The 24,045-nt window shown below is 45.6% G+C and overlaps 1 protein-coding gene across 13 annotated transcripts in view; it reads right to left on the bottom strand.

Moving 5' to 3' along the window:
* RALGAPA2 (Ral GTPase activating protein catalytic subunit alpha 2) overlaps nt 1-24,045 on the bottom strand; it is a 327,703-nt gene that overhangs the window by 88,876 nt on the left and 214,782 nt on the right. For all 13 annotated transcript variants that reach the window (XR_016216034.1, XR_016216033.1, XR_016216032.1 and 10 more), the window contains 3 exons: nt 22,149-22,272; nt 19,522-19,677; nt 13,816-13,974 (listed from right to left, as the gene is read on the bottom strand). Coding sequence is in view for 10 of the 13 variants with exons in the window: in XM_089307358.1 (XP_089163484.1) it covers nt 13,816-13,974; nt 19,522-19,677; nt 22,149-22,272 (439 nt within the window). In the remaining 3 variants the exon portion in view is untranslated. The remainder of the gene's footprint in view (nt 1-13,815; nt 13,975-19,521; nt 19,678-22,148; nt 22,273-24,045) is intronic.

Raw genomic sequence — 24,045 nt, forward strand, 5'->3', positions numbered from 1 at the left:
CACCCAGTGAATGAGTGAAATTAATCAATATTTCAAAGAATTTAAATGAATGAATGTGGGTCTTCAGCCTAATTCCTTAAAAAAAAATAAGACTTGTTGATATATTTGAAAGGCAGAGCAACACCGGGGGGCAGGGAGCTCTTACATCTACTGATTTGCTCCCCAAATAGCCACAACAGCCAGGGATGGTCCAGGCTGAAGCCAGGAGCCAGGAGCTCGATCCCGGTCTCCCACCTGGGTGGCAGGGACTGAAGTACTCGCGTCATCAACTGCTGCCTTCCCAGGCACGTCAGCGGGAAGCTGCACTGGAATTGTAGCAGTGTTAAGGGACGCAGCTGAATCCACTGCGCCACAGGGCTGTTCCCACCAGCTCAGCCTTTGAATTTCTCTCAATGACTACTTTTGTTTGTTAAAACACCTTTTCTGTGGTTGGCAATGGGGAGGGCCTTGGGACACAAGAGCGATCGAAAGACTGTCTCTGCACCTAAAGATGTTCGTGTTTCAGTTCAGGAGTGAAGTTCCACTGCAAGGCAGCCGCATTCATTCATTTACTTACTGCTCCATGTAAACGTCTTTCACGCGCTAAGGGCTGGTGAGCCATGGCCACTGGCATGAGAGGTAAAGTTATAGACAGAGAGAGGGAGAGACAGAAAGAAAGGGAGTGTATCCACTGGTTTACTCCCCAAATGGCCACAATGGCCGGAACTGGACCGATTTGAAGCCAGGAGCCAGGAGCTTCTTCTGGGTCTCCCACATGGGTGCAGGGGCCAAGTACTTGTGCCATTTTCTGCTGCCTTCCCAGGTCATAAGCAGAGAGCTGGACTGGAAGAGGGGCATCTGGGACGTGAACTGGCATCCACTGGGATCCCAGTGCCACAGGCAGAGGCTTAACTTACTCTGCTACAGCACCAGCCCAATGGTCAGAATTAGTAAGAGGAGTTTTTTTTTTTTATCAAAGTCAATAAATATAGAATAAATTCACACACACACACACACACACACACACTACTTACTACATTTCTGTCCAGCAGCAACAATTGGCTTGAAAAGGAAATATTATGTACAACAGCATAAAAACATGAAATCCACAGGAATAGATCTAACAAGGAAAGTATAAAGAAAATTGCAAAACATATGAGAGGTATTCAGGTAGTCTAAAGTAATGGAAGAATACTGTTTATGGACTAGAAGTCTCAGTATTGTTGTCATTTCTCTTCTCAGACTGAGCTATGGATCGAATGCAAGGTGTTTATGTATTTTTAAGTGCTGACTATAAAATGTTCATAGAATGAAAGAGGCTAAGAAAAGACAAAGTGTTACTGAGGAAGAACTAGGTAGGACCTGCCCTACATTACAGCTAGACAGATCCTAAGCTGTAATAGGGAATGTGATAAAGGCACAGAGGACCAGTAGAGACAAAGGGAGAGGCACGCAGTAGGTATGGTGATGGTCAAAAACTCATTTATTGAGCTAACTGGGAAACCTTGCCCTGCAGGATACAGATACTGGCCTTTAAATACAGTGTATCCATGGGCCCAGGCATGAAAACATGGTGGCGCTTCTCCCATAACCAGACTATGCAGATCCAGGTACAGGAAGGTGGGGAAGAGTACCTCTCATTCTACTCCTCCTGACTGGCATACGTTAGTTTGTCTCCTGTTCCTATGATATCAGTCTCTGATTTTAGCTTTCAGTACCTAAGGGAGCCACGCTTATACCACAAGAAGACACTGTGCTCTTCTAACTTGCAAGTGGAGCTGTCCTTGGCTGCTTGAAGGAAAAACAGTGTTGCTGCTGCACACAATAGGAATGAGGAAAGCGGTTCTCCTGGAATGCCCCCGGCTGACTATGTGCTCAACAGTGAACGCGCTGTCCCCCCCACATCCTCAACAGCTTTTATTGTTTGTTGGTTTCTGTATGAGAACCATTCTAATTGGGGTGAGGTGAAACCTCATTTTGGTTTTGATTTGCATTTCTCTCATGGCTAGTGATCCTGAGCATTCTTTCACGTATCTGTGGGCCATCTGAATTTCCTCTTTTAAAAAATGCCTGTTCAAGTCCTTTGCCCATTTCTTAATTGTTTTGTAGTTGGTGAGTTTCTTGAGCTCTTTAGATCCCTTCATCAGTTGCATAGTTTGCATGTATTTTCTCTGAGTTGCCTCTTCACTTTGCTGAGTGCTTCTTTTACAGTACAGAGGCTTCTCAGCTTGATTTAATCCCATTTGTCAATTTGGGCTTTGATTGCCTGTGCTTCTGTGTCTTCTCCAAGAGGTCTTTGCCTATGCCAATGTTTCACAGAGTTTCCTCAATGTTCTACTATAGTAAATTTGATGGTATTGGGTGGTAGATTTAGGTCCTTGATCCATTTTGAGTGGATTTTTGTGTAAGGTGCAAGGTAGGGGTCTTGTTTCAAACTTCTGCACACAGAGATCCAGTTTTCCCAGCATCATTTGTTGAAGAGACTACCCTTGCTCCAGGGATTAATATTAGCTCCTTTATCAAAATAAGCTGGTTGTAGATGTGGATTGATTTCTGAAGATTCTATTCTGATCCACTGGTCTACAAACCTTTTTTTTTTTTTTTTTTTTTTTTTTTTGCCAGTACCAGGAAAGGATGTGGGGAAAAAAGTACCTTTAGCCACTATTGTTGGGAATGTAAACTAGTACAACCATTGTGGAAGACAGTACAGAGACACCTGAGAAATGAAAATAGATCTACCATATGACCCATTCTACTCCTGGGAATTTACCCAAACAAAATGCAATCGTATATGAGGAGTTATCTGTACCCTCAAGTTCACTGCAGCTCAATTCACAATAGCTAAGATATGGAACCAACCCAGATGACTATCAACTGATGACTAAAAAAATTACAATATGTGTATATACATATACATACACACACACACATACACACTAGGGAGTATAACTCAGAGGTTAAAAAAATACACTGGATTTTTTTTGCAATAAAATGGATGCAACTAGAAAATGGTATACTTAGTGAGATAAGCCAGTCCTAAAAAGACAAATACCATATGTTTTCCCTGATCTGGGGTAACTAATAGAGTACCAAAAATGTAATGTATGGGAGTGAAATTGACATTTTGAGATCCAATGATTATTTATAGCCCTTGTCTCTTCTGTTGACAGTGTTTCTTCATGCTATTTGTTGCTTCATACTATTTGTTGAACTGTTTACTTAGTGTAGGGTTAATCATATGAGTATAAACAGAAAATAGATCTTTGTAACAAATGAAGAGTGGGAATAGGAGAGGGAGGAGGAAGAAGGATGGGGGAGTGGATAGTCATGGGAAGTACTACTATATTCCTAAATCTGTACATATGAAACACATGAGATCTGTATACCTTAAGTAATATTTTAAACAGAAGGAAAAAAAAGTAAATGCAATGGGTGACTATCTCCACCACGGGTTCTAATTAGAACATTAACTCAGCATTTTACCCCGGTGTAGCATGTCCATTCACAAACACCTCAAGTTTCTGAATGGCTCACACCTGCCCTCTTTTCAGTGTGATGAACGTACCCTCGGGACTAATAAGATTTTTTTTTTCCATGACTGTTGGCAAGCTGGATTTCCTTATCAGCTGCAAGTTAGGGGATGCTTGTGGAGCCCCTATGATTCCTTAATTAAAAGAAACACAGCTCTGGGGGTGGGTGGGGGAAGCATAATCCTAGGAAGTGCAACCCAAATTACTATCTCCTAATCAAGCTGGGGTCCAGACCAAGACACTTTGACATCCAGGCTCTCCTCCTGGGCCATTTCACTGTGACAGCAGAGCCAGCTTTCTGCAGAGAAGAGATAACCCTGACGTTCCTGAAGGAGACAGAGAACAGGATCTGAAAGCTCCATTTGATTTCTGGAAATTAATCTTCCAGAGACTCCATCGAGACATCTCAATGTTCCAAAGCAGAGAGAACCTCCAGCTTCCAGAACAGGAACACTGCCATGGGCAGGCCTGCCAAGAACCGAGCTGCAAATGCAGGGATGCGTGGCCTGGCTTACCAAATTTGGTTAGTTACTCGTCCCATTTTAAGAACTGCAGGTATTGTGTTTATAACAAAGACACAGCCATGATTTGTGTGCCCAGCTTTTCAGCACTGTCTTTTTTTTTTATAAGAAGTTCCCCTGAGTTGGAAAATACATTTATAAATAACCACCTCCACTTCCAAATAACACTATACCGTTTCACAGGTGGTAGAAATACTACTCCCTGGGGCTGGCGCTAGTGCGTACCAGGTAAAGCCACCGCCTGTGACGCCGGTGTCACGTATGGGCGCCGGTTTGAGATCTGGCTGCTCCACTTCCAATCCAGCTCCTTGCTGATGGCCAGGGAAAGAAGCAGAGCACGGCCCAAGTGCTTGGGCCCCTGCACCCATGTGGGAGACCCGGAAGTTGTTTCTGGCTCCTGGATGCAGCCTGGCCCAGCTGTGTGGCTACCTGGGGAATGAACCAGTGGATGGAGGATCTCTCTGTCTCTCTCTTTTTTTTTTTTAAAGATTTATTTATTTGAAAGAGTTACACAGAGAGAGGAGAGGCAGAGAGAGAGAGAGAGAGAGAGAGAGAGTCTTCTATCCAATGGTTCCTTCCCCAATCAGCCTCAACGGCCGGAGCTGCACCGATCCGAAGCCAAGAGCTAGGAGAAAGCTTCTTCCAGGTCTCCCACGAGGGTGCAGGGGCCCAAGGACTTGGGCCATCTTCTACTGCTTTCCCAGGCCATAGCAGAGAGCTGGATCGGAAGTGGAGCAGCCAAGTCTCGAACTGGCAGCCATATGGGATGCCGGCGCTTCAGGCCAGGGCATTAACCCACTGCGCCACAGCGCCGACCCTCTCTGATTTTCAAAATAAATAAATAAATCCTAAACAAGGAATACTATTCCTGATTCCTACCTCCTATCCTTATAAATATTGTTGTCATTAATTATTTATAAACTATAATCTGCCAGCGCCGTGGCTCACTAGGCTAATCCTCTGCCTAGCGGCGCCAGCACACCGGGTTCTAGTCCCAGTTGGGGCGCCGGATTCTGTCCCGTTTGCCCCTCTTCCAGGCCAGCTCTCTGCTGTGGCCAGGGAGTACAGTGGAGGATGGCCCAGGTGCTTGGGCCCTGCACCCCATGGGAGACCAGGAAAAGCACCTGGCTCCTGGCTCCTGCCATCGGATCAGCGCGGTGCGCCGGCCGCAGTGCGCCCGCCGCGGCGGCCATTGGAGGGTGACCCAACGGCAAAGGAAGACCTTTCTCTCTGTCTCTCTCTCTCACTTTACACTCTGCCTGTCAAAAAAAACAAAAAACAAAACAAAAAAAAAAAAAAACTATAATCAAAATTTACTATTATTTTTTAAAATATACTGTTATTTGTTGGAGCACTTAACAGCAAGAAAACAGATTTCATTCTAATTTAATTTATTCCTTCTATAACTCTTAATTTCTTTATGTACATCCATGCTTCTGATGTAGAATTTTTATTCTTTGTAATGAATTTAATATTTATTGCAAGGTAGGTAAACTGGCCATAAAGTCCTTCAATTTTTTTTTGTTTGTTTGTTTTGAGAAAGTTTCTCCTTTGCTTTTTAGAAAAGATTCATTTATCTGAAAGGCAGAGCAAAGAGAGAGAGAGGGAGAAAACGCTTCCATTTCTGGTTCACTTCCCAAATGGCTGCAACGGTTGGGGCTGATGTAGGCTTTAGCTATGAACCCAGAACTCCATCTGGGTCTCCCATGCGGGCAGCAGGAGCACAAACACTCGGGCCACCCTCTGCTGCTTTCTCAGGTGCATTAGTAAGGAGCTGGATCCAATGTCCAGCAGCCAGGCCTCAAACCAGTGCTCTGCTATGGGATGCTGGTGTTGCAAGCAGTGGCTTGACCTGCCTGTATCATAGTGACAGCTCCTCATTTTCATTTTTGAAGGACAGTATCACTGGATACAGAATTCTAGGCTGACGAGTCCCCAATCCCACCCCACCCCACTTTCTGTGTCTGTTTTCCCTGTTTGCATGGTTTCTGCAGAAAATCAAGAACACTGTGCTCTGTTACATAAAATCCTATGTAATCCTTGTTCTTGGCCTGGCTCCTTTGAAGACTTTCTCTCTGTTTCTGGTTTTCTGCAGTTTGTTCCGGACATGCCTAGGTGTTGATACTTTGGGATTTATCCTGTATGGTGTTCTTGGTGCCACCCTGATCTGTGGCTTGACATCATTAATTTTGAAAAATTTTCAGTGGGTATAATTTCAAGTAATTCTTCTTCTCTACTGAGCATAAATCACACTTTTGGTAATTATCTCAGAAGTCTTAAATGTTCTGCTCAGATTTTTTGGGGGGGACATTTTTTCCCTTTGCATTTCAGTTTCAAATTTTCCAAAGACAAATCTTTAGGCTTTTAGTTTCATTCCTTGGCCATGTCCAATTTATTGACAAATCTACCAAAAGCATTCTTTATTTCTGTTAGTGTTTTTTATTTCTAGTAGTTTTTCCTTGGAGTTTCCATCTCTGCCTACTTGATCCATCTCTTCTTGTGTGTTGTCCACTTTTTCCATTGTTTCCTTTAGCATATTAATCAGTTATTTTAAGTTGTATGATTCTGATTTGTGCTGTGTTTCTTCAAATTGTGTGTGTGGTGGTGGAGGGCAAAATTTCTTTCTTTCTGCTTTCTAGTATGTCTTATAATTTTTTTGTTGAAAGCCAATCATAATGTATTGGCTAAAAGGAACTGAAATGGAGAGGCCATTAGTGTGTTTTTATGTTTATCTGACTAGGAGTTATGCTGCTTTTATTGTTTTCGATAGCTATGGATTTGAGGTCAGAGGCTAAAATTCCCTTGGATGACCTCTTTTTTTCCCCTGTGTTATCACTGGGTTTCCCTACAGATTTCTTCTTAAATCAGATTCAACGTTGTATTCTCCTGTTACATAAAAAAACCCTCTGAGTATAGTGGTACGATAATGGGGTGGGGAAATATCATAAAATCCTATGATTAGATCTTAGCAGGTTTTTTTTTGTTGTTGTTGTTGTTTTAATTTGAGATGGAAAGAGAGAGGGAGTAAGAGACAATATGTTGTTATCCACTAGGTCACTCACAAAATGCCTACAAAGGCTGGGGCTGTCCTGGGCGGAACCCAGGATCTGAGAATATAATCCAAGTCCTGTGGGTGGCAGGGACCCAGACTACTCGAGCCACCACTGCTGCCTCCTAGGGTCCCCATTAGCAGGAAGCTGGAATTGGGAGCTGGTGCCAGGACTCAGGACCTGAATCTAGGCAGCTGAATATGGGATGTGGACATGTCAATGGCTAGGCCAAGAGCCCACCCCGATTTCAGTCTTTTAGTGGGTCTGAGCCCCTGGTTATGACCATCACAAGTGCTTCTCTATTTTCTGGTCCCCTCATTTAGGTGAGACGGGAAGGGGAGAGGGAGCCAGAATTGAGTATTTCCCTCCTGCTTCAGGTTGGATACATTTTCTTAAAAAAAAAAAAAAAAAGTCTCTCTTGAGAGCAGACCCTGTGAAGTGACTCTTTTGAGTATATTTCAAAATGCCTACTTGCCACCAAAGCGCAAGAGGATTTTTATGCAATCTTTACTGGGTGAGCCTGGTAGGGCCCTAGGGGGCCTGAGACCGGGCCTCACCCCTTGCTCTTTTCAGCTTTGTCCGCACTGAGTCTCCCCAGCAACTGGTCTATCACAGTTCAGACTTTCCTGTCTTGGCATTGGTCCCCACCGAGGATTCTGCCTCCGAGCTTCTAAGTTGTGATCCCCTGAATCTGTGTGTCTCTCCAACTTTGGGGGTCTGTGTGTCCCTGGCGCCCCTACCCCACCTGCCTGCTGGGTGGGGGGCCAACGGTGGGAACGGTTGTGTGCAGGAGCTCAGGAACCCATGAGCTTCCCAAGGGCAGACTGGAGGGGCCTGGAGAACATGCCTGCTCCATCTCTCAAACCAAAAGGCCCCTTTAGCTCGGAGCTAGACAACGAGGACTTCCTCACTGTGGACACAAGGTGGGGGCGACCATTTGCTAGCTGGTGTACATGTACGCAGGCTGGCTCTGGCTGGCCAATGAGCTGAAGATGTGCATGTCCAAGACCACATATAAAAAGGAAAAACAATGTAAACTTTTGAGGAAAGCCAATTGAGAAGGGATTCTCAAAAGTCAAATTGTTCTGAAAGATAGAACAGGAGCCAGGAGCGAACTAACACACTTGGGCTATAGTTTTTTTTTCCTTTTGCATGAAGGCTTATCATATAAATAATTGTTCTTTATTATTCTCTGCCAACTGCTTGTGGGTGACGCAGTCTTTCAAACGCTAGGATAATATAAATCCCTTGTATCCAGGGGATGCCTCTAATTAGAAGTGACATTGAATCAGGAAAGAAATTTGATTTTAATACAGCATTTGCAAATGGCAGATGCCTTTCCACATAGTTCTCAACATCATTCTTTACTAGAAATAACACTGATAAAAACAAATTCCCAATGCAGCACATAATACAGTAATCCATCTAAATATTTTAGTAAATTCTGGTTGTTGGGTATTTTTTATTTTTTTCCAAATAAATGATTCTTTGCATATTCAAAAGTTAATTTACCTGAGAATTCCCCTCATTATTTTAATATGCATGATTTAACATCAAAAAGGTAATTAGGCTGGCATCGGGATAAATATTTAAGGAAATTGCACATGTGAAATAAAAGGAAAAAAATTTTATAACCATGTTGCAAAGCCAAACACACTCCCTATATAATGAGGCCACACTAGCAACCTTAAAAGAGCTTTCAAACTCAGGTGTCCATATTGAGCTGCTCTCAGATTCCCGCATCCAAATGCTACCACGACTTCCGGCATGTCAGGTCTCAGCAGCACTGCTGGACACCTGCTCCACGCAAAGATCCTGGGAGACATGTTACCACAGACATGAAGAGGGATGCGTGTGTGCAGGTGCATGCTCACACATACATGTGAACCCAACACTCACACACTCACAAGAGCTACTGAAGCTGCAAGAGAGATACCACCTTGACAGCTCCCTGGTGGGCAGAGAGGAACAAGAGGATCCAGTGGAGACCCTTAGAACTGTGGACGGGTCTGCGGAGAAGCCTTGGTCCTCAGCCTGGATTTCACCGCTAAGGAAGCTAAGCTCCAAAGAAATCAGGACGCTTGTTTAAGATACCCACCCACTTGTGGCAGCTTGGGAACTGGAAGTTCGGGGCCCCATCTCCTATGCTACTGCTCTTTCCTTCTTCTAAGTCTCAGAAATGATCAGATCGCCAGGGCTGTTAATAAGTGGAATCCTCAGGACTTCCCACACTTTCCACTTAACAAGAGCGACGCTCTGGTTGGGGCTCTGGGGACCTTTCACCAGCGCTTCCTCTTGTCTTGGTTGCTCCTGCTCAAGGCTGCTTCCCAACGTGCACCCTCTGTGATCACCACGCAGGCTAGTGTGCCTGGGAGATACACACGGCAAAACCAACAGCATGTACACAGATCTGCAAAGGCAAGCGCTCTGAACACCGGAGTTACTTTCCAGTCACAGTCACAGAACGGGAGGGAAGGCAGCCCCTGTGCTCAGCACCACGTGTAGAGCCGCTTTGCTGAAGAACAAGTGGGGCATTTTCGCAAACCCTGTGAGTCACTCCCGGGCTGCTCTAAGTGTGAGTCTTTCCTTGACTGCTGACGTAAGTCCGACAACGACAGGTTTCTTTTCTACGGCCAGAGGACTATCGTGTCAGTAGTTAAGGAGATGGGCTTATTTTTAAAGTAATTTAACAATGAAATGATGCTGCTAAGCACAGGTCTTTTTTTTTTTTTTTTTTCATCTAATGAATGAAAAAAAAAAGGCAGCTCAATACAAAGCTCAAGATGTGAGCAGGCCATGGTAGATGCAAAGGGTTTTGTGTGCTCACACAAGGACACCCGCACTTCTTCAACGCACCATTTCGCAAACGCTGTTGTATTGTTAGCAGGGGGCGGGTTCTGCCAGGCACATAATTTGTATATTTAAGGGAGGTGTATGGAACGAAAAAAGCAAAATATGTTAAATTTCAAAGGACTTGGAAGCAAGGCTGCCTGTAAGCTTGTATTACAAATAGCCCTACATTATTACATACACTGTTAATGAGGCCGAGTGAATGAAAGTACAATTTGAATATGCATGACTCTATCCAATGAGCAGGACTTTTGTGTACTGATGAGGTTTTTTTTTTCCCCTCCTAAAAAAAAAAGGATTAAAATTATTTTTTAAAGAAGTAGGGCTGCCCAGAGACCAGTAAAATCAATGTACTTAGACCACAGAATCACACTATATTCAGAAAAACACACAGGTGTTAAAATAATGCCTTGGCCTCCACCTACAATCTCTAAACTTGTGCTATCCCATCCTCCCAAAAAAGAATATTCCTCAACTTCAGGCAGCTGTGTCCATTATAATCTCTAAGCAAAAATAATGATTTTGCTGGAGATGCCTAAAAATGGGCAAGGTTAAATAAACCTTTTGAGCACAAAGCCTGCAATTCCGTGGTAAGGAGCACTAGTTAAAAGACTGGGGAATGGGTAAATTATTGCACCAAATGGCTGAGAATTAATCTCTGCTGACTAGCTGTAATCTAGCGAGGCGTCTGTGTCCCAGGGAGCCCGCAGCACGTCCCTGGCGGTATGTGCAGTGTGTTGAGTCTGCGTGGCACCCTTTGTCCTCGCTCGCAGGCGGCCTTTCCCCTCATTGTCCGTAATATCCTCGTGCATCTGGGACGCGTGGAATGCATTCATACTAACAGACTTACCATTGTTTTCTCGCAGAAGCTTTGTTGAGCAAAGACTGCATCACGGTTACTGATAATTATATTGCTTAATTAATCAAGACAAAAAAAATTTGCAAATCATTGCCTGGTTGCCAAGCAGGGAGATAAAAAATGACAACAATACAAGCTGAAGCAATATAACAAAAGTAACAGCGATCTGATCAGAAATTCTTATATAATGAAGCTATTAATGCTAAATCGGTTAATGTTAACATTGCTCCAGGTGTCTCTACTTAGATGCAAACAAAAAGGCTAACATTATGGATATAAAAGGCCAAATGTTGCCATGGATTCTGTAACCTGATAGAGAGGACAGCCTTTTCATTTGATTAGGGAATGCAATTTAAATACCAGGGACTGAAGCCAAACAAACAGACTTTCCCTCCACAAGCCTCTCGCATTCACCCTGGGGTCAGTAGTTGGTGAACAAAAGGTCAGCCACACTTGCCCTGGAAATGTCTGGATTAATTTTATTACATTGTAATGGTTTGTACTTTAAATGTCGGATAACACTAAAGTTCTACTTGGCCATTATTCTCTTCTTCCCTTTAGGCTTTTCAGATGAAAATATTGAGAGCAGTCTGCTCAATTCATCTTGTCAGAATTTATAACCAAATTTGTGAAACTTACTTTGTAAGAAATTTTAAAAATGAATGTGAAAGACCATTGTCATGCATTTTAAGTATATCACCTTTTACACAAATCACTTTGGATATCTTAAGCGTGAACTGAAATGACTTTCATGTTATTTACTTAAAAATAAAGGTGACATTTTTAGGAAATTAAACGACATTTTAGAGGGTCATACTGAAAATGAACTAATAAATCCAGTTAATCCACACTAAATATTAAGAAAAACACATTTTCTAGTTTTCAAGCCATAAGACGCTAAATTTATTGGTTCTTTAATATTAAAATTTTCAGTTTAATTCTTCGAGTGGTGCTCCTTGTGGACCAAGACAAATGTTAACACTAAGAGCCATTTTCTTACATGACTCTGAGAACTTCAGAGACAGGGAGATGGAAATCAAAGCAGCTAAAGCCATCATTTGTGACACCAGCATCCCATATGGGCACCGGTTCGAGTCCTGGCAGCCCCATCTCTGATCCAGCTCTCTGCTATGGCCTGGGAAAGCAGTGGATGATGGCCCAAGTCCTTGGGCCCCTGCACCCACATGGGAGACCTGGAGGACGCTCCTGACTGCTGGCTTCAGTCTGTCCCAGCCCCAGCCATTGCAGCCATTTGGGGAGTGAACCAGTGGATAAAAGATTTCTCTCTGGGCCAGCACCGTGGCTCACTTGGCTAATCCTCTGCCTGAGGTGCTGGCACCCCGGGTCCTAATCCTGGTTGCTCCTCTTCCAGTCCAGCTCTCTGCTGTGGTCCGGGAGGGCAGTGGAGAATGGCCCAAGTGCTTGGGTCCCAGCACCCACATGGGAGACCAGGAGGAAGCATCCAGCTCCTGGCTTCACATTGGTACAGCGCCGGGTGTAGCGGCCATTTGGGGGGTGAACCAACGGAAGGAAGACCTTTCTCTCTGTCTCTCTCTCACTGTCTATAACTCTCTCTCTCTCTGTCTCTCTCTCACTGTCTAACTCTGCCTGGCAAAAAGTTAAAAAAAAAAAAAAAGATTTCTCTCTCTCTCTCTCTCCCTGTAAACTCTGCCTTTCAAATAAAGAAAATAAATCTTAAAAGAGAGAGAGAGAGAATAGGTGAGGTCTTCAAAATGTCTGTGGAAAAGGGAATTTAAAGCAGCTTATTTAGGTACAAAACAATTTTGAAAGCCAAGCATAGCTTCCCACTCACTTCTGAAGACCCTGCACACAAATCTGTAATTTTTGGCACCTCTGCTCCCGGACTAGCGAGAAGGCCTCCCTGTGTGTGGGGCTCTGCGAGGCTGGACAGCTGAATCTCTCTGGGTTCAGCAGCTGACCCGAACAGTCTCTACCCTGAGAACTAACATGCACGTGAAACTCAGAATTCACTACTGCTTTCTTTCCATGGTACAAACTAGAACAAAAAGTACTGTAGAAATAGTGATAACAGTTAACATGGAAGTAGCTTTTACTTCGGGCTGGGCAACGTTTTAAGTCCTTTTGCTGGTTAGTTTATTTAGTTTCCACAACTTTCACACTTTAGGTTATACATCCCAACTAGAACAATAAGTCTCAGTTACCCATTATTCTAAAGCTTGAAAATAGTTTTTGGAATGGTAACCTTCAGCTCCTTTAGAACAACGTAGAATAAAAATGAAGATCAACTGAATACCTAGCCAAAAAATGCTGTCATTCTTCCTGAGTGGCTTAATGTGCTGAATGTTTAATTAAAAAACTAGAAAAAGAACCTCGGATAACAGTAATTCCAAAACAAAAGCAAGGCACCGTATATAAAGCATTGCTAAGACAGCACTGAAGGCATGGCTAGGATTGAAGCCGTGGCCATTTAGTGTATGCCACACACAGACCATTGGATTGTTCCAGCCCTCCAGGATCAATACCAACTGACACTGCTGAATTGATTCTGCGGCAAGGCGCTTCGATTGTTAGACACATCAAGTGCTGGCCTCCGCAAGGACACGCCCGTCATCCCCGGGCCAGCAGCAGAGGCTCAGCGAGCATGGTGACCCAGGAGGCAAGGCTGGGCCCTACACTCCAGCCGTCCACCGAATGCTGCCTGTGCTCTGGGCTTCCTTTGGCCCTTCCTACTAATTGACAGATCCAAAAGTGCAAATCAGTCTCTGTAAACTCTACGATTTTAAAAACCTGACCGTCTTAAACATGGTAAATATCTTAGCCAGTATAATTTTCAGAGGCCAAGCGACACAAGGCTGAATTCTGTGCTCATGACGGCAGATTCTCTGGAAATCCAAACCCCTAATTCCAAAACAGCACGCGGAATTCAGATGTGTGTAAGACACCTGCTGGTAGGAGGAGAGTCCCCATTGCCACAGTGCTGCTTTTCCAGTGAATCCTACGGGCAGGAGCTGAGCAGTCAGAGCGAGAACGTGGTGGAAACGTACCTCAGGCTTCTTCGTTATCGAGATAAAGAACATGTGATTCTTCATTGGGTAAATGATGATGGAAACATCTCCAAAGGCGGTCGGTATAATGCCCCTGCGGTAGTCCCTGGAGTGCTCAGACCAGACGATGTGGACCTCATCATTCCCCAAGTGACGGAGCTGCGAGAACAAATTGGCTCTTTATTAATCAAGGTGATAACAGCAGTTTATGAGGGGTCATGGCTTACAAATTGAATTATAAAACTCTGAGGCAAAAGTATTTTACTACCAAAAAAGGCCACAACAGTGATGCTTCCCCTGAGGATTCAAAAAAAGCACAAGTGCCTAAAAACACAGGAAACTCACTGGTACTAAGACAATGCATGCGAGCCAGTGCTTGTGGGCACATCACGAGTGGCTATGTCAAGGATTTTTTTTAAATGGAATTTTACTTCTGCATCAGCCGGGGCCTTATGCTTTCTATTGCTCAGCCTGCTTCTAAACAATGGAGAGCATAAGCCTTTTATCCCACATTACCGTAGGTGCTTCCTAAGACTCTTAATTCAATGGTTATTAAGAAAATAAAAATATGAATATAAAGGAACATGAGCCATTATAGCACAAGTTACAAAATGCATGAGAAAGTACATTTATGATAAACCATTAAGAAAGAGATTTTACAAAATCACCTTTTGTTTAGGAAACTAATGAATTTCATAAGAACACTAATAACTAGCACTTAGAGTGGTCTTACTGTCTAGAAAATATGTTCATACATATTATCTTGTTTAACCTTCCCACCAGCTCTCTGAGGTAGACCAGGTCATCTTTGTCTCATCTGAAAGGAGAAATGGGAGCTCAGGAAGGTGAGGGCACTGCCCACCCTAGGGTGCCTAACAGCATTGGCAGAATAGGCCTGGGGCTCCCTGGTCAGTGCCATCTCTACTGTTCCATAGCTACCCAGGCTCACACCCAGAGTGACTTCATTGTCGTAGCCCAACTAGCTCAGCCCGCTTGCTTCCTCATTTTCATGTACAAAGAGGATGCAAGGCCCCCAGACAAACAGCACACTCCCAGCCTTGACATGGAAAGTCTCCAAGGAAGGGTCTTTTGCCAGCCCTCCCGGGGCCAAGCTGCGTCAGATGGCAAGAGCACCCTTGATGGATCTCCTCCGTGATGCCTGCCCTGGCCCAGGCTGGAGAAAGCTGCCTGTGAAATCAACCGAGTGAGCCGCAAGAGAAACCAGGTCCTAGAGATTAAAACCTAGGCCCAAACGCGTGTTCTCAAAGCACCACGGCTGGCTGTGACCGCCCCTCCGACACCTCCCGGCATGAGGTTCCGCTGCGTTCCACAGGGGCAGCCGAGGGCGCTATCTACCACCGGGGACAAGTGTTTCTCGTTCCTTGCTCACCTCATGGGTAAACACTACAAATGACTAATATCAGAATCACTTTTGAAAAAAAAAACAAAGGCGGGGTATGTTGTGTCAACGCTAATGCTTGAGTTTTGTCTTCAAAGAGCAAAAAGGATGCTCCGGAGTATGGTGCATTTCGAGCATGCTAGCAAAAGCGCAACTTTCTTTATAGACTATTTGACCAGAAAGGGAAAATGTGAGGTGACCCCAAAGCGGGCGCGTTCCCATTTAGAAGGTTACGACGGAAGCTGATCTGCCGAGATGCCTGTATGTTCTTTCCTCTCCCAGCATTCTGGGAATGACATTATTTCAAAGGAGACTTGCACCTGTACCTTTGTACCTATACTGAGAGATGAGCGATTCAGTTGTGTCTGAAACTGGGCTCCAGGACAAAGGCAGCTGCGGGGGCAGAGGACAGGCCACGACGATCCAGAACAATTTAACGGCATCTGTGACTTTCTGAAGGCCAGATTACCCAGCGTATCTTTTTTTCCCCTTCTTTGTGCTTCCCTCTCCCCTCCCACACACATAAAGGCTCACTGGGTAGCAGGCAACAGGTGTAGCCAGCCCTTTCCATAAACAGTAAAAACACAACAGCAACTCTGGCTTCTCATGGTAGCTCTCAGCATCTCTCTGTACGCCTCTAATCCCAACTTAGATACTACAGGTTTTCTTCCCTTTTTAATACAACATGCAAGGGCCTTAAAACACGCTCCTGCAATTCGGTCCTTTTGCAGTGAAAACATGGTAGCCAGTGTCACCAGCAACACTGTGGTGGGAGGAACAGGGACAGCACACGACTGAAGCTTTGGGAATAAGTTAGATGAGCAGTAGGTCACACCTACAGCCTTCCCTCGGCAAAGGGAGGCAACCTTGGCTGGTTCTGGGCTCCCTGCCTTTATGACGGGCGCGAAGATCTCATGGGAACATCCTGTCTATCACACACGGCTCAAGTGTGCTGCTCCACCCGAGGCCAGGACCCAGAAACCTCACAGCTCCTTGTGGTGTACATTAGCTCTGAGTTAATACAGTGAGTATTGAAATTTTGCAGTTACTCTCCCCTTTCTAAATCGGGTTACTTAACTTCATAACCCAACTAAGTCTCTCCTAATTTTATTTGTAACTGTGTTCTCCAAAGTACAGCAAGGGAGGGTAGTATCACACCGACAGACCCATCCTCCCGCGCGGCAGTGCTATCCTTAAGGAAGAGCTGTTGTTATGTGCTGATAATAGAACAGTGACCATCTCAAAGCTGCCTTCCATGTCACGGTTTAATTAGCTAAACCGTAAACTCAGGGCCAAGGCTGCGGAACTGGTCGGCTGATAAATCTGGACCAAACAGCAAAAAGTACATCTTCTTCTGCCTATAACAAGGACACATGTAGGTAAAACAAGCGCAATCAATCCGAACAAACTAGAAACGTGCCAGTGGGTTTGTTCAGTGCACACCCAGTCAAGGCGGTCGTGATGCATGGGTAACCCCAGGGAAGACTGACGGGCTGTGCACTGGGATGGAGCCGCCTTGCCCCCACCACTGCTGCCACTACACAACTGGCTCCAGAGTGCCGGGGTGCTTATCTGGCTCCGAACAAACGCTAGGCTCCCAAGTCTTAAGAAATCAGCCCCATGTGCTGCCACTCTCCATCCGGATGGAGTTTTGAAGTCTCACTAGCAGGGTTGTTTTGCCGGCTGCCGCCAAGGCTGCACGCCGCTGGTGACACTGGTCACGGTCCACACCTAATGGGCTGACCTCCTTTCCCGACTAATTGCATTACACTGCCAGCTGGCCCCAGAATGGAAGAATTGAAGAATTCCTGCTCCTCAGCGGGCCCGGCTGCTACTTTTACTAAGTAACAGTCAGGCCTGACGTCCCCATTGTTCAACTGACAGTGCGCCCATCCTAAAATCTAAGTTTTATTTGTAAATTAACCAAGAAACTTCCTGCCAGAACAGTGCTGCCTGGAGACTGATAATGTGGGCCTTTCATCCCTTCTCCCTCGTACTGTATCACTGCCAATTTGTTTTTTATGCGGCTGGCCAGCCCGAGGCTATAAAAGCCTTGTAAGACATAAGTGCAATTATAGTCCTGGAGTCAAATGAATTGGACAAATCCAATAGCACAGCTCTGTCCCCACTCTGCAAACCCCTACAGCAGTTAGATTAGCTGTGAAAAATCTAATCTAGCTGCAGCTAACAAATTTCTGCAGTGAAGGATCAAGAGTTCAGTATGGGGTTGCAACCGGATTGCAGAATTGAAAAAGTCCCCCCATGATAGGGGCAGCAGAGAGCATGAATCACTTTAGGATGTTGCAGCTCATTTTTAAGCTGTTAGGGACAATTTAGTTAGAATAAGACAAGGAACTGCGGGCTGCTGCTACTGCGGCTGATTTTTAGTCTAGCTGTGAGACATCCTGATAAAGAGAGTTTATTGCTAATGATGCTAAATCTTGGAGCTGCGAAAGGTTATCAGCTGAATTTTGATTATTACGGTAGGGGTTCTTTCTACCAGGCCAAGCCTTGGCACATTATTTATGACATGGGATTTTGTCAAGAAAACAGTAGGTCTTTTCTCAAAAACAACAAAAAAAACCCCACAACCGTACATTTACTTAAGAAGCAGTTTCAGAGATATGTTATACATAAATCTATCTTCTAACAAAACAGTCTTACATCACAGAAGCACAGAAAACAGTGATGCATTTGCAGAATGGTGACAATTTACATGGCGCAGAAAATTGTAAAAATGGCCAAGCCCCGCTTAGGGTGCTGGTAGGCTGCACTAGGTTCTCTGAGATGCTGGGTGAAGCCCCTGCAGGGTGAGACCTCCCCACCCCGCCTGCCTCCCTACCCCCACCCCACTAAGAGCTCTGTCTGCAGCAAGGGTCAGTTATCAAAAACCCGAGTCGCAGAAGCAACTCCTCTGACGCCTGTGGGAAACACGCATGTGGTCGGCGCGACTGCTGTGGGGCTCCCACCGCCAGGAGGCCATTCCGGCATGTGGGGCTGGCCGCGTGAAAGGATGCTGGGCCTTTGCATGCTCGTCATGCCGTCTGAGACACTTGATCATTATGAAAGGTGTCTGTAATGGGGCTGTGACCCGAGTTCTGATGCCTCACATGCACTGCTGCCCATCATGTAAACGGTCCAGATGTCTGTGGCAGCGCTGGTCAAAGAGCAAAACCGCAGAGAAAAGAAATGCAGCAGGTACAGCGAGGCCCATCAGCCCGTATCAATCATCCGGCTAACGGGCCGGGGGGAAGAGGAATCAATTAGACCCATGGGCAGTGGTGAGGGATGATGGTGAGAGCGATGCTATCAGGCTCAGCACCTGCACTGGCATCAACTCACTCAGCTCTCTTAGCAATCCTGTGGCACAGGCTATTTTTAATCTCATTGAAAAGATGGGAAACGGAGGCATGGGCTCATACAATAGACATACACTTGAGCCCAGGGCCACCTGTCTCCAGGGTCTGGTGGCACCTAGCACTCCAGACTCCCCAGTGGCCAGTCTTTGCTGGTGTCTCGGCGCTGCCCTCAGTTCCTCACACTGCGTTGTAGGGAGACAGTGGGTGTGAGGTTGGGATTCTAGGACCTGTCGTTTGCCAGGTGAGGGCAAATTTCACAGTTGCTCTGGGACTCTTATCTCCATGGCAACTTCCAAGACCCAAATGCCTCTTCTATTAGGGCACCCTGCTCACTTCTAACCCGGGGTCCCCTGAGGTGCACGTCTCCCATTTGGAAGTACAGGGCCAAGTTTCCCTGGGGAGGGTTTTCAGGGGTAGGTGAGCATTCCTTTGAATTCCAGGGGAAAGGGCCCACTGGGTGCCAGCTGAAGCAGAGGGCAAGGTGGGCAGTGAAGGTGAGACGGCTGGGCTGCAGCACACCTGCACCTGCCATTTGACAGATGCTCCCAGACCGCACCATAGCCAGCCTGCTCTGCTTTCCCAGAGCCCATCGGTGCATTTGTCAGGAAGCCCACTCTACTCTGTCAGCCCTGCCAGTCAGTGAGGGTGAAAACATTACTTTCTGTAATTCACGTGAGGGGGGACCCAAGAGTAGCAGCATTTAAGACCCTCCCTTTTCCTAAACCTCAATCCCAGGACTTGCGACTGCGGTGCGTGATGCTGTTCATGAACGTCTCTATCTAGCTGGATGCTACAGATGAGCCACAGCAGCCGTGGGGCAGATGGCGCTCCTGGTGAGTGCAGAGGAGACGGTTGCGGCCGGTGCAAGGCCTGGATCCATGGCCAGCGCCAGGACAGTCTCGCTGCTCATGAGGGCAGCCACGCCTGGTCTTGAAGGAGGCCCCTTACCTTTTTGGTGAGAGAATCATCCGAGTCCGAGGGCATCCGGGTGGACACGTGGAAAATCACTTCCACGGTTGAGGTAGCGTAGTAAGGGGCGGTCTGCCCGGTGCTGCCGTTGCGCTGCAGGCCACCCATGAAGCCACAGTGCGTGGAAAGGTCCACCTGACCAAGGTCACGAGAGGAGAAAAGAGCCCGGGTCAAGACTGACCTCTTCCTAATCACTAAGCAGGAATGTGGACGCCAAAGGACTCATTACTTTTCACTTCTGTATCTTTCCTTCTGATTACATACAAATGTCATGCAAAATTAGCTAAGATAAAAATATTCAGGAAATAAAGAATATTCAGGATGAAAGTGCTCCAGGATCCCACCAGGTGGAGAAAACCACTACAAACAACTCAGTGTGGATTTCTCCCCTCTTAAATACACACATATATGTATGCGTTTATATGTAAGTGTGTATGTGTACAGGAGCCCCCAGTTATACATTCTCAGACCCCAGTGAACGCCTGACACTGCAGATGGCACCAAACCCTACATGTACTATGTTTGTTTTTTAGAGATTTATACATTTATTTGAAAGGCAGAGTGACAGAGAGAGGGAGAGAAGGGGAAAGAGAGAGAGAGAGAGAGAGAGAGAGAGAGAGAGAATCTTTCATCAACTGATTCACTTCCCAAATGGCTGCAACAGCCAGAGCTGGGCCTATCAAAAGCCAGGAGCCAGGAGCTTCTTCTGGGTCCCCCATGCGGGGTGCAGGGGCCCAAGAACTTGGGCCATCTTCTACTGCTTTCCCAGACCATAGCAGAGAACTGGATCAGAAGTGGAGCAGCTGGGACTCAAATTGGTGCCCATATGGGATGCCGGTGCTCAGGCCTCCCAAATTTTCCAATGGGCATAAACTAGTATTCTTCCAGTAAATTATTCTCAGACACACAAAACAGAAGAATATCCTTTGTGCCATGTACAATCAACAATATACTTTGAGTTAATGCTCTAGTCTTTCATAAAACTCTAGTGTAAAATATATTAGTCCAATAATAACATTTTATGACAAAGAAGAATTCAGCTTCTTAGCGAAGAGAGCAGTCATTTCCTGGCAGCACAGTAACTCAGCTATGCTACAGCCCACTTGGCTTCCTAGAAAGAGCAGCCTTGCACATGGTGCTTCCCCCTCCCGTCCCCTTGCTAGCACTGGACTCGCAGACAGCTTGCGCTTAGGCACCCGGAGAGTTTCCCACAACACAGACGACTGAGAAACCCAAAGAGATGTGATTCAAAGTAAGAAGATTATTTTAGATCTGTTGATTCCCATTTTAGCTACTCTGAATTACTTCGGATTCTGGGGATACGTTTTCCTTTATCGTTTTGACCCTGGGAGACATGAGTGGGTGTTTGTGAGTGCATAAAAGCACCTGTCTCAGCCTCAGAGTATCGCTTTGTAAGAAATAAACATGCTTTTTCAAATTGGTCATCTTGGGATTTTAGAGAACTAGCTTGATAGTCAACCTATCATGAATACCAGATTTTCATTTCAACTTCTGACTCCACTGAACTCTTATTTCATCTTTTCACCCATCAAATCATTGACTTCTGTTTTCAAATATTTTCATTTGCTGAGAGAGAGATAAGGAGAGAGAGAGAGAGAGGGAAGAAAGGAGGGGAGAGAAAGAGAGAGAGAGAGAGGAAGGGAAAAAGGGAGGGGGGAGAGAGGGGGAGAGAGGGGGAGAAAAGGGGAGAGAGGGAGAGACTGATTGTCCATCTGCTGGTTCATTCCCCAAATGGCTGCAAAGCCAGGAGACCAGAAATCCATCCAAGTGTCCCACATGGGCCATCTTTTGCTGTTTCCCCAGGTGCATTAGCAGGGAGCTGGATGCTGGATCAGAAGTGGAGCAACAGGGACTTGAACCAGTGCTTACATAGGATGCTGGCATCACAAGTAGCAGCTTAATCTGCTGAGCCATAGTACTGGCCCCAAGTCATTGATTCTTGTTCAATCTCCATGTTGTGGCCAAGGCCACTGCTTCTCTGCCCATATTTGTCTTCACTTACTAGAAACTATCCTGGGTGAGCCCATCTGACTACTCAGTATTTATACAAAGCACGTGAAAAATTGTTTTGAGGAAAGTTCAAGTATAAAGTACTGAAAAGCAACAAACAGAAAATGTCAAATTCAATACATTCTGCAACTCTAGAACTCTACCTATACTATCATTTAAAGAATTATTTATTTGAGATACACACACACACACATACACACACACACACACAGAGAGAGATCTCCCATTAAATATTCCCAACATCCAGGGTTGGGGCCAGGCTGAAGCCAGTAGTTGGAAACTCAATCTTTGTCTCCCAGGTGGATGGCAGGGACCCAGCTACTGAAGCCATGAGCTGTTGGTTCCCAGGATTTGTGTGAGCAGGAAGCTGGAATCGAGAAAGCACATAGGGCCTGAGTCCAGGCACTCTGAGATGGGATGAGAGCATCCCAGGGGCCATCTCAATGGCTGTGCCCAATGCCACTCCCTGCTTATGCTACCTTTGAATATAAAAACATGTAACAAACTACACAGTGTCTGCTTTAGACATCGCATTAAGTAGTGCTGGTCAAAACATACTAAATGGAATTCATTACCTCCCATCCAAGTCCAGCAACGAAGTCTTCGTACGCCTGGCTTCCTCTTTCGTTGGAGAGGATGGAGCACTTGTCTTCCTGACCCTCGGCAATGTAGAACACTGCAATTTTGTGAGTCTCACGGCTGTAAATTTTTAAAGTTAAAGGAGTCAGAACCCTTATATATACAATTTTATTTTACTATCTATCATGACTCTGGTTTTTTTTTTTTTAAGATTTATTTATTTATTTGAAAGGCAGAAAGAGAGGGGGAGGGGGAGGGGGAGGGAGATCTTCCATCTGCTGGTTCACTCCCCAAATGGCTACAACAACAGCTGAGGCTGGGCCAGGCTGAAGCCAGGAACCAGGAGCTGCTTCTGGGTTTCCCAGGTGGGTGTGGGTGTGGTGTAATGAGAGGGCCATGCCAAGATGGCCACTGGCAACAGAGCCAGCCTGGAAACAGGCTGTGATTGGATGGCTTCGGAAACTGCCTGGCAACAGTTTGTGATTGGTTAGGGCATAAACCTCCCCTTGACCAGATTGGCTGCCTTGGCTATATAAGCTGCTGTAACAACTGAAATAAATGAGTCTGCACGCTGCTCGCCTCTGGCCTGCTTTCACCTGGCTCCCGGGGTCTGTGTGGTGACTCTGCGCCTCTTGCCCCCACCACGCTCCTCTCAGAACGTATCCACCTCAACATGCAGAGCCCCAAGTACTTGGGCCATCTTCCACTGCTTTCTCAGGCCATAGTGGAGAGTTGGATCAGAAGTAGAGCAGCCAGGACTCAAATGGGCACCCGTATGGGATGCTGGTGCTGCAGGTGCAGGCTTAAGAAGCTATAGCACATCACCAGCCCCAGATTCCCACAGCTGTGCTTGTATTTACTGAGAACTTAGTAGGGGTCCATGACTGTTTGAAACAAGACCTCATTTATTCTTAGCAACTGCTCTAATGAGATAATTACTACTATAGTCACCTCTCTTTTAGTGGTGGTTGAAGGGAGGCATGGAAAGTGACACAGAAAAGCATATATAACGAGCAGGGGACTGGGCATGGCAACAAGGCACTCTGCTTCCTAAGAGTACACCCTAGACACAGGTCCACTGAGCAGCATGCGAAAACACGTGGTTGTGCACCTTCTTCCCGGCTGGTAAAGAATATCTTCTAAAGTCACTCAGACTGACGCGTCTGAATACGTCCACGTGACCACCCACCTTTCTAAACCTGGATATGAAGCTGTTGGGTGGTTTGTTGACTGGGTCTGTAAAATACCCCAAGATTTCTTCCAAGCAGGACATGCTTAGGTATTTTCTTTGTGCAGGGGTGTGCCAACCCCAATTTCTGACTACCCTGAGGGGGCCTTGCTGGGGGGAGAGTTAGCTATCTGGGGCAATCTTTTTCAGCCCCAGAGACCTCTGCCTGCTTCTTCCTTGATGCATTTTGGGCACTTTAGTATTAATTCAGGGAAATATGATTCCCACTTTGAGGAAAAGAGCCCTGACTTTTTTTCTTTAATCATTTTGTGCATCTTGCACAGTCCTTGGTGTGCACTAGATGTCCAGTTATATCTGTTATACGTGACATATTTGAATGTCTAAACAATTTTTATAAATTTACCTGGAGTAAGGCGCCAAAGTAACTAGACCTGTACCAAGCAATTTGGTGATAATGTAGAGATGAAAACAATATTGTACAAAGAGAGCTTTAATGAAGAATCACTCATTCCAAAGTCCCCCTCATTCATGAGTTTTACCACATTCCCTAAAGGTTCATATAGCCCCTTCTGCAGCAGTTTCATGCTTCTCCTTATTTTCGCTTATATTCTGAAAAGTCTCATCGGAAAAACTATCAAGTGTTTTAAACAGAAATGTTTCTTTGGGGACTGGCACGCTGTGCAGCTGTTAAGATACCACCTGGG

The sequence above is a fragment of the Oryctolagus cuniculus genome, chromosome 11, assembly GCF_051225735.1.
Source record: "Oryctolagus cuniculus isolate XC-2025 breed Fujian yellow rabbit chromosome 11, ASM5122573v1, whole genome shotgun sequence".
Lineage (NCBI taxonomy): Eukaryota > Metazoa > Chordata > Mammalia > Lagomorpha > Leporidae > Oryctolagus > Oryctolagus cuniculus.